Below are 13,317 nucleotides of genomic sequence, written 5' to 3'. Positions count from 1 at the left end.
TGGGGATAGGGCAGCACGGTGGCGCAGTGGTTAGCATTGCTGCCTCACGGCGCCGAGGTCCCAGGTTCGATCCCGGCTCTGGGTCACTGTCTGTGTGGAGTTTGCACATTCTCCCCGTGTGCGCGTGGGTTTCGCCCCCACAACCCAAAGATGTGCAGGCGAGGTAGATTGGCCGCGCTGAATTGCCCCTTAATTGGAAAAAATGAATTGGGTACTCTAAATTTATATTACAAAAAATCTATGAAGGGCACTTGGGAGTAGAAAAGTGCAAGAGAAGAGGCAGGGATACGTTTTATTGGCCGGCATCAACCACGATATTCAAGTAAAGGTGAAAAACTGTGCACACTGTAGGAAGCTTCAGTTCAAACTACTGAAGGAACCAGTTAATTGAAGATTAGAGAGGAAACTGATCTTTCAAAAAAGAAGGCAAAAGAGATTTTACGACAAATCAACCATTGCAAGCAGATGACACAGTCAGACTGGAAGATCCAGATGGGAATAGATGGTCAAAGTATGCAAAGGTACTGCAACAGGCAGATTCTCATTTGTATCTGATCATCACTGATGCTGGAACAGTCTTAAGGAGAAACTGGAGAGTTCTGCTGAAGGTTCAGCAACCTTTGGTAATGGATCTGCACGAAGACATTGTGAGCAATCCTAAGACAGTTGAAAAAGATACGATTCAGCAGACAGAGCCAGAACAAAGTAAAAATGCACAAAGTCAAGAAGGACAACAAGAAACAGCTGCAACAACTAATGAAAATGAAACACGGTCACAAGTTCAACCACTGCTCAGGAGATTAACAAGACAAAGACGGAAACCTGAGAGACTGAATTTGTGATGGCCTGCAAATAATTAAATGTTCTAAAGAATTATGTATATCTTATTGTATTGTAAAACAAAGTCATGAATGTAAATAGTTACATGTCCAAAGGAAAGGGGATGTGATCATATGCATAAGCAGTCATGTATATAATGATGTAAATAACCTCCGACCAGCAGGTGGCAGTGTAAGTCTACTACATGACTCTGTACCTCGGAGTTGGGAGATAGTCGTGTTAGTGGATAGTCATACTTGCAGTAGCTCTGGGATAATTTATCAGTATTAGTAGTTTGTAATATGTTTCTATTTCTTCTAGTTATCTTTACCACACATGTATGTCCAGAACCAGGGGTCACAGTATTTATTATTTTATAAGATAATAATAACCTTTATTATTGTCGCAAGTAGGCTTAACACTGCAATGAAGTTACTGTGAAAATCCCCTCGTCGCCACGAATATTTTAACTAGACGATCTACTGCGTAAGAACTAGACGATCTACTGTGCATCATTCCGACTGGCCAAGCACCAGAATGTAACAACCCGCTCATGACCATATATGTTTCAATCAAGCCGCCTCTTACTCTTCTAAACTCCAGCAGACAAAAGCCTAACCTGTCCAAACTTTCCTCTTAAGACAACTCGCCCATTCCACGTATTAATCTGGTAAACAGAGAAAATAGGAGCAGGAGGAGGCCACTCGGCCCTTTGAGCCTGCTCTGCCATTCATTATGATCATGGTTGATCATCCAACCCAATAGCCTAATCCCCCTTTCCCTCCATATCCTTTGATCCCCTTCGCCCTTAGTGCTATATCTAACTGCCTCTTGAAAACATGCCTTTGTTTTGGTCTCGACTACTTCCTGTGGTAGCGAATTCCACAGGCTCACCACTCTCTGGGTGAAGAAATTTCTCCTACTCTCTCCTAAATAGTTTACCCCGTATCCTCAGACTGTGGCCCCTGGTTCTGGATGTACCCACCATCGGGAACATTCTTCCTGCATCTACCCTGTCTAGTCCTGTTAGAATTTTATAGGTGTCTATGAGATCCCCCCTCAGTTTTCTGAACTCCAGTGGATACATAGAACATAGAGCAATACAGCGCAGTACAGAGTCCGAATCAAATCAATCACTCCTCTTGCACCAGTCCTGCCATCCCAGGAATCAGTCCAGTAAATCTCCTCTGCACTCCCTCTATAGCAAGATAAGGACACCAAAACTGCACACAATACTCTAGGTGTGGCCTCACCAAGGTCCTGTACAATTGCAGGAAGACATTCCTGCTCCTGTACTCCAATCCTCTCGCTATGGAAGTCAACATGCTATTTGCCTTCTTTACTGCCTGCTGTACCTGCACGCTTAACGTCAGCAACTGGTATACAAGAGCACCCCGGTCTCGTTGCACATTCCCCACTCTTAATTTATGGCCATTCAGATAATAATCTGTCTTCCTGTTTTTGTTACCCAAGTGGATAACCTCACATTTATCCAAATCATACTGCATCTGCCATTCATTTGCCCACTCACTCAACCTGTCCAAATCACACTGAAGAATCTCTGCATCCTCCTCCCAGCTCACCCTCACACCCAGCTTTGTGTCATCTGCAAATTTGGAGATATTACATTGTGCTCCCTCATCGAAATTCTTAATATATATTGTGAATAGCTGGCGTCCCAGCAGCGATCCATGCGGTACCCACTAGTCACTAACTGCCAATTTGGAAAAATCCCCGTTTATTCCTCCTCTTTGTTTCCTGTCTGCCAACCAGTTTTCTATCCATATCAATACGCTGCCCCCAATCCTTTGCGCTTTAATTTTACATGCTCATCTTTTATTTGGACATTATCAAAGGCCTTCTGAAAGTCCAAATAAACCACATCCACTGGCTCCCCCTCATCCACTCTACTAATTACATCCTTGAAGAATTCCAGTAGATTTGTCAAGTTTGATTTCCCATTCATAAATCCATGCTGATTCTGTCCAATTCTGTCACGATTGTCTCGGTTCTCTGCTGTAAAATCCTTGATCACGGATTCTAGAATTTTCCCCACAGCCGACGTCAGACTTACTGGTCTGTAATTCCCTGTTTCTCTCTACCTCCCTTTTTAAATAGTGGAGTTACATTACCTACCCGTCAATTTGTAGGAACTGTTCCAGAGTCTATAGGATCTTGGAAAATGGCCACCAATGCATCCACTATGTCCAGTGCCACTTCCTTAAGTACTCTGGGATGTAGATTATCAGGCCCTGGGGATTTATCAGCCTTCTCGCCCAGCAATTTCCCCAATGCCATTTCTCTACTAATACTGATCTCCTTCAGTTCCTCCCTCTCACTAAACCCTGTGTCCCTCAACATTTCTGGAATGATTTGTGCCCTTAAGGCAGAACCAAACTATGAGTATAGTTGGTCAGTTGTATAGTTGTTCCCCATTATAAATTCCCCTGTTTCTGACTGTGAAGGACCTACATTTATCTTCACCGATCTGCGGGTATTTATTAACTACAAGAGCTATGTCCATATACACAGCAAAGGGTTCAAGCTGGGAGTTGGCTCCGAGCTTGTTTGTGCAGACGTCTCTGTCCAATACTAGACTGACCCCCTCGATGAGAGTCATGTGCTCTCTTACATCAGTGTGTGGAGCGGGCTGTACTCAGACCCACGTTAACCCTATATGTTCCAGACCCTATACTACAGTAACCAGCAACGGAATCATTGCAGCAAAGGCACCGGGAGTTGTTTTAACCTAATTGGTTGGCTGGGAATCACACACAAAGCCAGGTTTACACCTTTCCCAATATTCACTGCAATGGGGGATAAAATCGGGTGGGGGAGTAGTGAGTGGGGTTCAAGTAACGAACCCGCAATGCATCCGATCACATCAGTCTGCCCACTGGTGGCTTAGGTTAAAAATGGCCCCTCAGGTTGCCTATTAAGGAGAGAAGATTGCGTTCTCTAAAGGACATTTGGGAACCAGTTGGGTTTCATGACAATCCGACTAATACATGATCACTTTGACGAAAAAAATCTTTTATTTCCAGATGTGGGCGGCAGGGTAGCACAGTGGGCAGCACTGTTGCTTCACAGCGCCAGGGTCCCAGGTTCGATTCCGGCTTGGGTCACTGTCTGTGAGAAGTCTGCACGTCCTCCCCGTGTCTGCGTGGGTTTCCTCCGGGTGCCCCGGTTTCCTCCCACAAGTCCCGAAAGATGTGCTGTTAGGTGAATTGGACATTCTGAATTCTCCCTCTGTGTACCCGAAGAGGCGCCAGAATGTGGCGACTAGGGGCTTTTCACAGTAACTTCATTGCAGTGTTAATGGACGCTTACGTGTGACACCAATTAAAATTATTATTATTGTTAATTTTTTAAAATAAAAACAGCAATCAAGTTTTTTAAACTGCCGCGGTGGGATTTGAGGTCATGTTCTCCAAAACCATTTCCAAAATCGATGCTATTTATGTTCACGCGTAAAATTATTAAAATACGAGACGCAAAATGGTGTTGCTGAGAAAGTATATACGCTTCTCTGTCCAGATAGTCTGCACAGGTCTAAGATCTATGATTTGATCCCTTGAAAATTTGGCAGAGAATTTGTGTTCTCTGGATTAATACAAGGGAACTGATCACCCGGGTGCTCCACACCCGAGGTTCTTTTCTGCCAAAGTCTCCCGAGACTTGGGTGGTGCATGTGACAATTGGCTATTGTCCATTTTGCACTCCTGCACCTGGTTAAAGTGGCCCCTGGGATCCGGGCTTCACTTTGCTGTCAAATTAAACCACTGGGTGAATTCGGTTGCCGTGCCAATGGAGGAAGACTTGTACCCGGTTAATAAAACCTTCCACGATCACTGGCAGGAAGTTGAGGGGTGGGATGATAGTGGCACAGGTGGGCAGGCAAATTCGTCGCCTAGTGTACACCCCTCTCCTCCACAATCTCTGCACCCCCATACATTGACACCAGTATCACTCAAGCGGAGCGTATGTGGGGAGGGAGCGGGTGTGATGCTATTTGTTTTGCATTATTGCACAATACAAAGTTCTGTCTTTCTCCCTGTTTACCTGCCGAGCAATCATCTGTTATTATTAACCGTCACCTGCTTCAGTTCCAGTGGCGCTGGTGCTCAATGCCAAGACAGCACACCCGCACCTCAGCCTGTCTGCCGACTGCAGGAGCCTGCGTGCCGGGAGCGGGAAGCAGACCTCGAGACGCCCAGCCAGCTTCGGCCGCTGCCTCTGCGCGCTGAGCTCAGAGGGATTCGCGTCAGGGAGGAACTACTGGGAGGTGAGGGTGAGGATGAACTGGGAGTGGGCGGTGGGGGTGGCCACAGCGTCCGTTATCAGGAAGGCGAACACCAGGCCGACGCCCAAGGCGGGTATCTGGGCCCTGAGGCGGTCCGGCGAGGAATACGCGGCCCTCACCTCACCTCACACCCCTCTACGCCTGAGCACCAAGCCCCAGAGGATCGGGGTTTACTTGGATTATGAGATGGGGCAGGTGTCCTTTTACAATGCCGATGACTTGTCCCACCTCTTCACTTTCACTGACACCTTCACTGAGGAACTCTATCCCTATTTCTACACTGGCTGTAAAATGGACTCGCTGAAACTGGTTACCTTGCGTGTTTAAGGTGGGAACAGGAGGTGTCCAATCAACCCTTCAGAGCCTGTTCCACCATTCAGTCACACCGTGGTTGATCTTTATCTTAACTCCACTCGGCATCCCATTCTTTAGCACACTTACCCTAACATAAAAAACTATCAGTTTTGAAAGTTTCAATTGATCCTCCAGACTCGACAACATTTTGAGGTTTCCGCTACCCTTTGATGAAGTGTTTCCTGACATCACCTCTGACAGGCCTCGCTCTACTTTTCAGATTCGGTCCCCTTGCCCTTCACGCTCCCCATGTGCCAACCGCAACCCCCCCCCCCCCCCCCCCCCCACGCCAACCAGGGGAAATAGTTTCTCCCTCTTAAATACGTTTAACATTAAAAACACCAGGTTATCCCTCAATCTTCTCAATTTGAGGGAATGCAAGCTAGGTATCCACATTTCACATTAAAAGTAAAAGAAAAATACTGCAGATGCTGGAGACCCGAAATAAAAACAGAATGTGCTGCAAATACTCAGCAGGTCCGGCAGCAGCTGTGGAGAGAAGCAGAACTAACGTTTTGAGTCCGTGTGGCTCTTCTTCAGAGCTAAAGAAAGGGAGAAATGTGATGGATTTTATACTGTTCTGGTCACCTGTTTCAAAGTTTTGCTTTTGCGAAGCACAATTTTGCGGCTATTAACACATTTTTGCTATCGTACCTTTATGCCTCTATCAGCACCTTCTTTAGTCCTTAATACTTCCATTAACACTCCCTTCGTTTTGTGGTCATGACATTTGATTCACCTCCTCTTAAACAGTTTGAAACCCATCACATTTCTCCCTCTCTTTAGCTCTGAGGAAGAGCGAGACGGACTCGAAACGTTCATTCTATGTCTCCCTCCACAGATGCTGCCAGACCTGCTGAGTTTTTCCAACATTTTTTTGTTTGTTTGTTTATTTATAATCTCCAGCATCCACAGTGGCTATTTAAGTGTAACCTTAGCTGGGGGGGGGGGGGGGGTTAATTTCTGAAATGATCTGACTAATTGATGTGACTCCACATAGAATCCTACCGCACAGAAGGTGACCATTCAGCCCATCATGCCTATGCCAGCTCTTTGAAGGAGCTTCCCAGTTAATCCCACTCCCCCACCCGCGCTCTCCCTGCAAACGTTGTCCTTTCAGCAGCAGACATCACTAACTATCGTTGGGAGGAGATGAGGTGAAGACTGGTGCATGGATGCATTTAAGCAGGAGGAAACCAAAATAAAGTCTTGAGTGGGGAAATAAATAGAAGCACACGCTAATAGGGTGAGGCGAAGAAGGTGGGAGGAGGTTCGATTGGACTAGGAACACTGGTATCGATCTGATGGGTCGAATGACATTTTCACTACTATTCTGAACAGAGAAAAAACACTTTACAAAGTATGCCTCACAGCATCAGCGACCCGGGTTCAATTCCAGCCTTAGGTGACTGTCTATGTGGGGGTTTCACCTTCTCCCTGTGTCCTCCCGGAGCTCCGGTTTCCTCCCACAGTCCAAAGATGTGCAGGTTAGTTGGATTGCCCATGCTAAATTGCCCCTCAGTGTTCAAAGGTTAGGTAGGGTCACGGAGCATTGGGCCTGGGTGGGGTGCTCTTTTGGAGGGCCACTGCAGGCTCAGCATTGGGCCTGGGTGGGGTGCTCTTTTGGAGGGCCGCTGCAGGCTCAGCATTGGGCCTGGGTGGGGTGCTCTTTTGGAGGGCCGCTGCAGGCTCAGCATTGGGCCTGGGTGGGGTGCTCTTTTGGAGGGTCGCTACAGACTCAATAGGCCAAGTGGCTTTCTTCAGCACTGTAGGGATTCTATGATTTGATTCTATAAATTCACTCATTCTTTTTCGCAAACTGCATTGATACGTTCAGGTAACAACGAATCCTTCAGGTAACAACGGGCCCAAATCTTTTCCATTGAGAAATATTCAGAATTTCACCGCGTGAGTTGCATCTTTTTTTAATTTGCAGGCTATTTGCAATTGTGTTTGCTCACTGATGTACAAGTTACAGATATTGAACAACAGCTAAGTTCTCGCTATCGGTCTTGCTATTGTACAATAATAGACAGCTTTATAATTACGTTCAATCCTTCTCTGGAAACCAATTTGTTAGATGAAATGTAAATGTGCAATGGTTGGGTTAAATTGTACATGACTGAATTACATATGTAATGATACCGATACATATATCTGCACACTTACTGTGGCGATGATGCCAGCTGTAATTATATTGGTACATTTCAGTATCAGCATTAAAATTTGAAATTGTAACATTCTTGCCAATAAATGTTTCAGATTCACAAATGAGTCTGTCTGTTTGCTTATGTTGGCTGGTTGTCCCTAGTTGTCAATATTGGACTGTCCAAAGCTGAAGTCCTATGGGATTGTGGGATTCCCACCCTGAGAATAGGGTCAGATTTACCCCCCCCCCCCCAAGGTGATGCAGCAACTTTTAATCAGATCCTTTTAACATTGGAAGCCCCCCTCGATCGAATCAGACCTCAATCTTCGAAACTCCAGGGAATACCACGATGAAAGCTATGGGACTGGATTCACCGATTTTGTGCCGACTTGAGGAGGATCTGTGGCGTTTGACATCAAAGAAATCGGCGGCGCACCATCCCCGATCCTGTAGCCACGCCGCATAAAACTCCCGGCTCCTATGATATAAATGGCTGGAGAATGGCCGGGTCCGTGCCCACGCATGCGTATGGCGATGACTTGTAGCGGTCGTGCCATAAAACATGGTGCCGGCCATGCTTGGACCCGACCTGCCCGATAGTGCCCCCTGGCCACATCCTAGCCACCTCCCACTAGTCCCCGCAGCCTTCGCGGAAGCTCCCCTGGCCAGCTGCATGGCTCCCGTCTGACTGTGGCGACACTGGACACAGTCCGCAGGCGCCGTGCCGGGTTCCCGACCACTGAGACAACACGCCAACCATGCGGTCGGGAACTCAGCCCTTCAGGGGCGGTGCACCGGGGGAGGGCCTCCAGGTGATGCGCTAAGGCCGCACCAATGGCGCGTGACGCGATGACGCCGTTTTGGAGGGGGCGGAGCATCCAAAACCTGGGTCAAACAGATGCCACCCCCGATTCCGGCGTCAAAAGAGATTCGCCGCCCGATCGCCGGTTACGAAACCGGCGGCGGGGAAGGGTGAATCCCACCCATGGATGTCTTGACAGCATCTGTAGGGAGAGAGAAAGAGCGGACCTAACGTTTCCGATCTGGATAGCCTAAACACTTTGTTCAAATAAGGCAGCGCTTCATGTGCACCTCCTTCAATCTGGTCTATTGCATTCGCTGCCCCCAATGCGGTCTACGCTACATTGGAGAGACTCAATGCAGACTAGGTGACCACTTTGCAGAACATCTTCTGTCCGTACACAAGCAGCACCCAGATCTTCCTGCCGCTTGCCATTTCAACTCACCGTCCTGCTCTCAGGTCCACATGTCCGTCCTTGGCCTGCTGCGATGTTCCAGTGAAGCCCAGCGCAAACTGGAGGAACAGCGCCTCATCTTCCGATTTGGCACGTCACAGCCTTCCGGACTTAACATTGAGTTCAACAATTTCAGACTGTCAACTCGTTCTTCCACCTTCACCCCATTTTTTGAAAATCGTATTTTTTCCAATTGAGGGGCAATTTACCATGGCCAATCCGCCTACCCTGCACATATTTGGGTTGTGGAGGTGAGGCCCCCGCAGACACGGCGAGAATGTGCAAACTCCACACGGACGGTGAGCCTGGGCTCGGATTGAACCCGGATCCTCAGCGCCGTGAGGCAGCAGTGCTAACAACTGCGCCACCGTGCTGCCCTACGTTTTAAAAATAGCTTATTGAAAAATTTTAGATTAATCAAAACAACCTACACAATCACAATCGAAAATAAAAAACAAGAAAGCAAAAACATCCATTTTGCAAGGGGCAAGGAAAGGAGTCCACACCGAGTTGTAGAGATGAACAAAACTTATTTTATTCAACACATCAACCATTATGTACAGCGCCAGTAGTTCCCTACTGGGTCTCCTCTAGTCGGTGCCTGACTGGCCAACTCTATTTATACTAAGGTACATAAACTGTGTCAATAATAATCTTTATTGTCACAAGTCACAGGGCAGCACGGTAGCATTGTGGATAGCACAATTGCTTCACAGCTCCAGGGTCCCAGGTTCGATTCCGGCTTGGGTCACTGTCTGTGCGGAGTCTGCACATCCTCCCCGTGTGTGCGTGGGTTTCCTCCGGGTGCTCCGGTTTCCTCCCACAGTCCAAAGATGTGCAGGTTAGGTGGATTGGCCATGCTAAATTGCCCTTAGTGTCCAAAGTTGGCCTTAGTGTTGGGTGGGGTTACTGGGTTATGGGGATAGGGTGGAGGTGTTGAACTTGGGTAGGTGCTCTTTCCAAGAGCTGGTGCAGACACGATGGGCTGAATGGCCTCCTTCTGCGCTGTATAATCTATGAAGTCGGCTTACATTAACACTGCAATGAAGTTACTGTGAAAAGCCCCTAGTCGCCACACTCCGGCACCTGTTCGGGTGCACAGAGGGAGAATTCAGAATGTCCAATTCACCTAACAGCTCGTCTTTCGGGACTTGTGGAAGGAAACCGGAGCACCGGAAGAAACCCACGCAGACACGGGGAGAACGTGCAGACTCCGCGCAGACAGCGACCCAAGTCAGGAATCGAACCCGGGTCCCTGGTTAAGAGTCCCCCGCCCTCTTATCAGGAGAGCTCGAACTCTGCAGGCTCTGTGGGTAGTGGGTCACCCCTACCCCATGAGACCCTTATGGGTTATAACAATGCAGACTTCAATTAACTTTAATGCAAAACCTATCCTAAACCCCTTAAAAGCTGACGGTGACTAACTCCTTAAAAAAGGAAATGACTGGTTGCCTCTCACCGATCCTCTGATGGTGAACTTGCTCTGCTTCAAATGCAGAGATGACATTAGATCACCCAGCCAAGCCAAGGCACTGGGTGATGTAGGAGACCTCCATCCAGCAGTATGCACCACCAGGCTACCAACGAGGCAAAGATGAGGACATCCACCTTCATCACAGACTGGGCCACCAGTGAATCAAACACCTCAAATATGGCCACCAGCGGACATCGATCCAGGTCTACACAGAGTGGGCGCGATTCTCAGCAAATGTTTGTGCTAGCGAGTGGAAACGTTGAATAGCGTTGCCGACCTCACTGGGTCGAATGCTGGCGTAAAAACGGTGGAGTTCTACTCCCGAAATTCCTATTAAAAAGTTGAACTAATTCAATGCCCTGCAGGGTGCTAGCAGGGACCCGGAGTAAATCTCGTAGCTTTAGCTCCGGATATGGGTCCCCGCACTTCCGATTCGGAGTCCGCACATGCGCACGGCGCCGGCCTCCAGCTGCCGCGCCAAGCTCCATGACGGACTCAGACCGCGGAGACGCAGAGAAAAGAGACCCCCCCCGATCGGCGGCGCCCAAGCCTGAAACCGCACAGATTTAATCCCCGCTCCCCTTTTGGGCCCCCCTTCGCCTCCGATTCCCCCTGCCCCCCGACCAGGGCTGCCGTGGACTCAGTCCACAGCCGCCACGGCAGCATCCCGACCGGCAATAGGTGGTTCCACGCCGTCGGGAACCCGGCAGGTCGGGAGCGGAAGATTGCTAGGCGGGCCTCTGGCAATGGCCCCCCAGGCGCCGCCGCATACCCCGCGGTCACACCGATTTCCGGGGCCTGGAGAATCGCCGGTCCGACGCCGGGCACGAATACTGCGTGAAAGTGGATTGTCCGCCCCTCGCTGGCCGCAATTTCAGAGCGGGGCAGCGGAGAAACCAGCCCAAGATCTTTATTCCAATAAATCTGTGGGTTTTTAAGAGTAAATCCTCTGTGGTACTAAGAAAAGAAGCAAAAAATAGAGTACATCAGCAGGAGCCACCTCACGCGTGTCTTCCCCTACATTACGCCTCCGGAAGTCCTCCGCATTAATGTTCCGAACAATTTATGTGATGTCTTCGATTGTTTCATCTTCCATCCCCCTTTTCACCCCGCTTTCCATCTTGGTATTCCCGTATCACTGCCCCCCCCCCCCGGTCTGGCCTACATGTGACTCCAGGCACACTGGCAACGTGGTCGACTCTTAATTGCTCCTCCAAAATGGCCCAGCAAGTCACTCAGTTGTATCAGATTGCAACAGGCGAGGGCGGGAAAAAAGCACCGTGGGTGTACCTGGACCATGGGGACTGCAACGGTTCAAGAAGGCAGTTCACCATCGCCTTCTCAAGGGCGGTTTAGGATGTCCAATAAATGCTGACCCGGCCAGCCACGCCCACATCCCGTGAACAAGTAAAGATAATTCACAAATGGCCACAAAGTGAACTCCATTTGCTGCCGGCATACCTGTCCTGACCCTTTGCAACTCTTTACTCTTATCTGCGCTGCTTACTTGTGTTAAAACTGACTTTCAATGGAGAATCGAACCAGTGGCACTGTCCCCCTTAACCCCCCAATCCCCACGGGTGGGCTAGGTGAAAATTCCACCCCTGCCCCCATGCCCTGGGATTGTGAGGGAGCAATCAGGGAAGTGCCGAGAGCAGCGATGGGCAAACTCGGCCAGTGAGTGGGCCACGTGAGTGACCCTCCCTCATCTCAGTGGGCCGCACGATTGAAATCGGGCACGTTCACAAACCATGACCCTGTGAATCAGATGAATTACATATTTCATCGCGGGTTACAAAAAAATGCTTATTCATAAAAGTTGAGAGGCGGTAGATTTGGAACTAAGATGAGGAGAAACTACTTTTCGCAGAGGGTGGTGAATTGGTGGAACTCGTTGCCCCCATAGTGCGGTGGAATCGGAGTCATTAAATGGTTTCAAGAAGGAGATCGATATATTTCTGATAAAAAAATGGGTTAAAGGGGAACAGGTGGGAGGTAGATTTGAGACCAGGAAGAGATCAGATATGATCTGATTGAATGGTGTAGCACGCTCGAAGGGCTGGATTGTTTCCTTCTGCTCCTAATTCCTATGATCCTATGCCCTGCGTTCATATATTGACAGAACTGTCACCGACTGCCATCAAATGGTGAAAACAAAATAAATATTTATGCTTATATTACTTACATCATACTCAATGCGCTTTGATTGGACGCAGAGGGTGCAAACGGCTCGCACAGTCGATGTTGTATCACAGTCAGTGGAGTCTGGAAACGCTGCACTCATCCATTCATTTCAAGAGGGAATTAAATACAGCTCTTGGGGCTAAAGGGATCAAGTGATATGGGGGGAAGGAGGGATCAGGGTATTGAACTTGATGATCAGCCATGATCATAATGGATGGCGGAGCTGGCTCAAAAGGGCCGAATGGCCTCCTCCTGCTTCTATTTTCTATGTATGTTTTTATGTATCCAGGTAAGTGGAGAGTATTCCATTGCACCCTTGACTTGTGCCTTGTAGGTGGTGGGCAGGTGTTTGGGGAGTCAGGAGGTGAGTTACTCCTGGCAGGATTTCTAGTCCCTCACCTGCTTATCTAACCACAGTATTTATATACTGGCCCAGTTGAGTTTCTGGTGCATGGTAACCCACACCCCCAGGATGTTGATAGTGGGGATTCAGCGATGGTGAGAACATTGAATGTCAAGATTGTTTTCAGCTAACGACTCGCTGGGAGAACCTTCCACAGAATTGGGAGCTACTCCCCTTTTATATGTAGCGTGTAACATTAATCTCCGCTGACCTCTGTGGGAGAGTAAAACAGGACACAGCACGTAAACTGCGTTGTCTCTAATCCTCGCCAAAAATCCATTGGGTTAGATCAATATCTTTTACTCGGGATGCTAAATCCCTCCTGTGGTTCCCATGACTAAATTGGAAGAGAGTTTACCCAGGTGGCCTGACCCA

At 48.5% G+C, this 13,317-nt stretch overlaps 1 protein-coding gene across 2 annotated transcripts in view; it reads left to right on the top strand.

The window, feature by feature from the left end:
* LOC140390365 (E3 ubiquitin-protein ligase TRIM39-like) overlaps positions 1-7,747 on the top strand; it is a 30,364-nt gene extending 22,617 nt beyond the window's left edge. For both annotated transcript variants that reach the window (XM_072475476.1, XM_072475475.1), the window contains one exon: positions 4,926-7,747. In XM_072475476.1, coding sequence (XP_072331577.1) covers positions 4,926-5,449 — 524 coding nt within the window. In that variant the 3' untranslated portion in view covers positions 5,450-7,747. The remainder of the gene's footprint in view (positions 1-4,925) is intronic.
* The last annotated feature ends 5,570 nt before the right edge of the window (positions 7,748-13,317 follow it).

Source organism: Scyliorhinus torazame, chromosome 14, assembly GCF_047496885.1.
Source record: "Scyliorhinus torazame isolate Kashiwa2021f chromosome 14, sScyTor2.1, whole genome shotgun sequence".
Taxonomy (NCBI): domain Eukaryota; kingdom Metazoa; phylum Chordata; class Chondrichthyes; order Carcharhiniformes; family Scyliorhinidae; genus Scyliorhinus; species Scyliorhinus torazame.
This window is presented reverse-complemented; position numbering and strand designations above follow the sequence as displayed.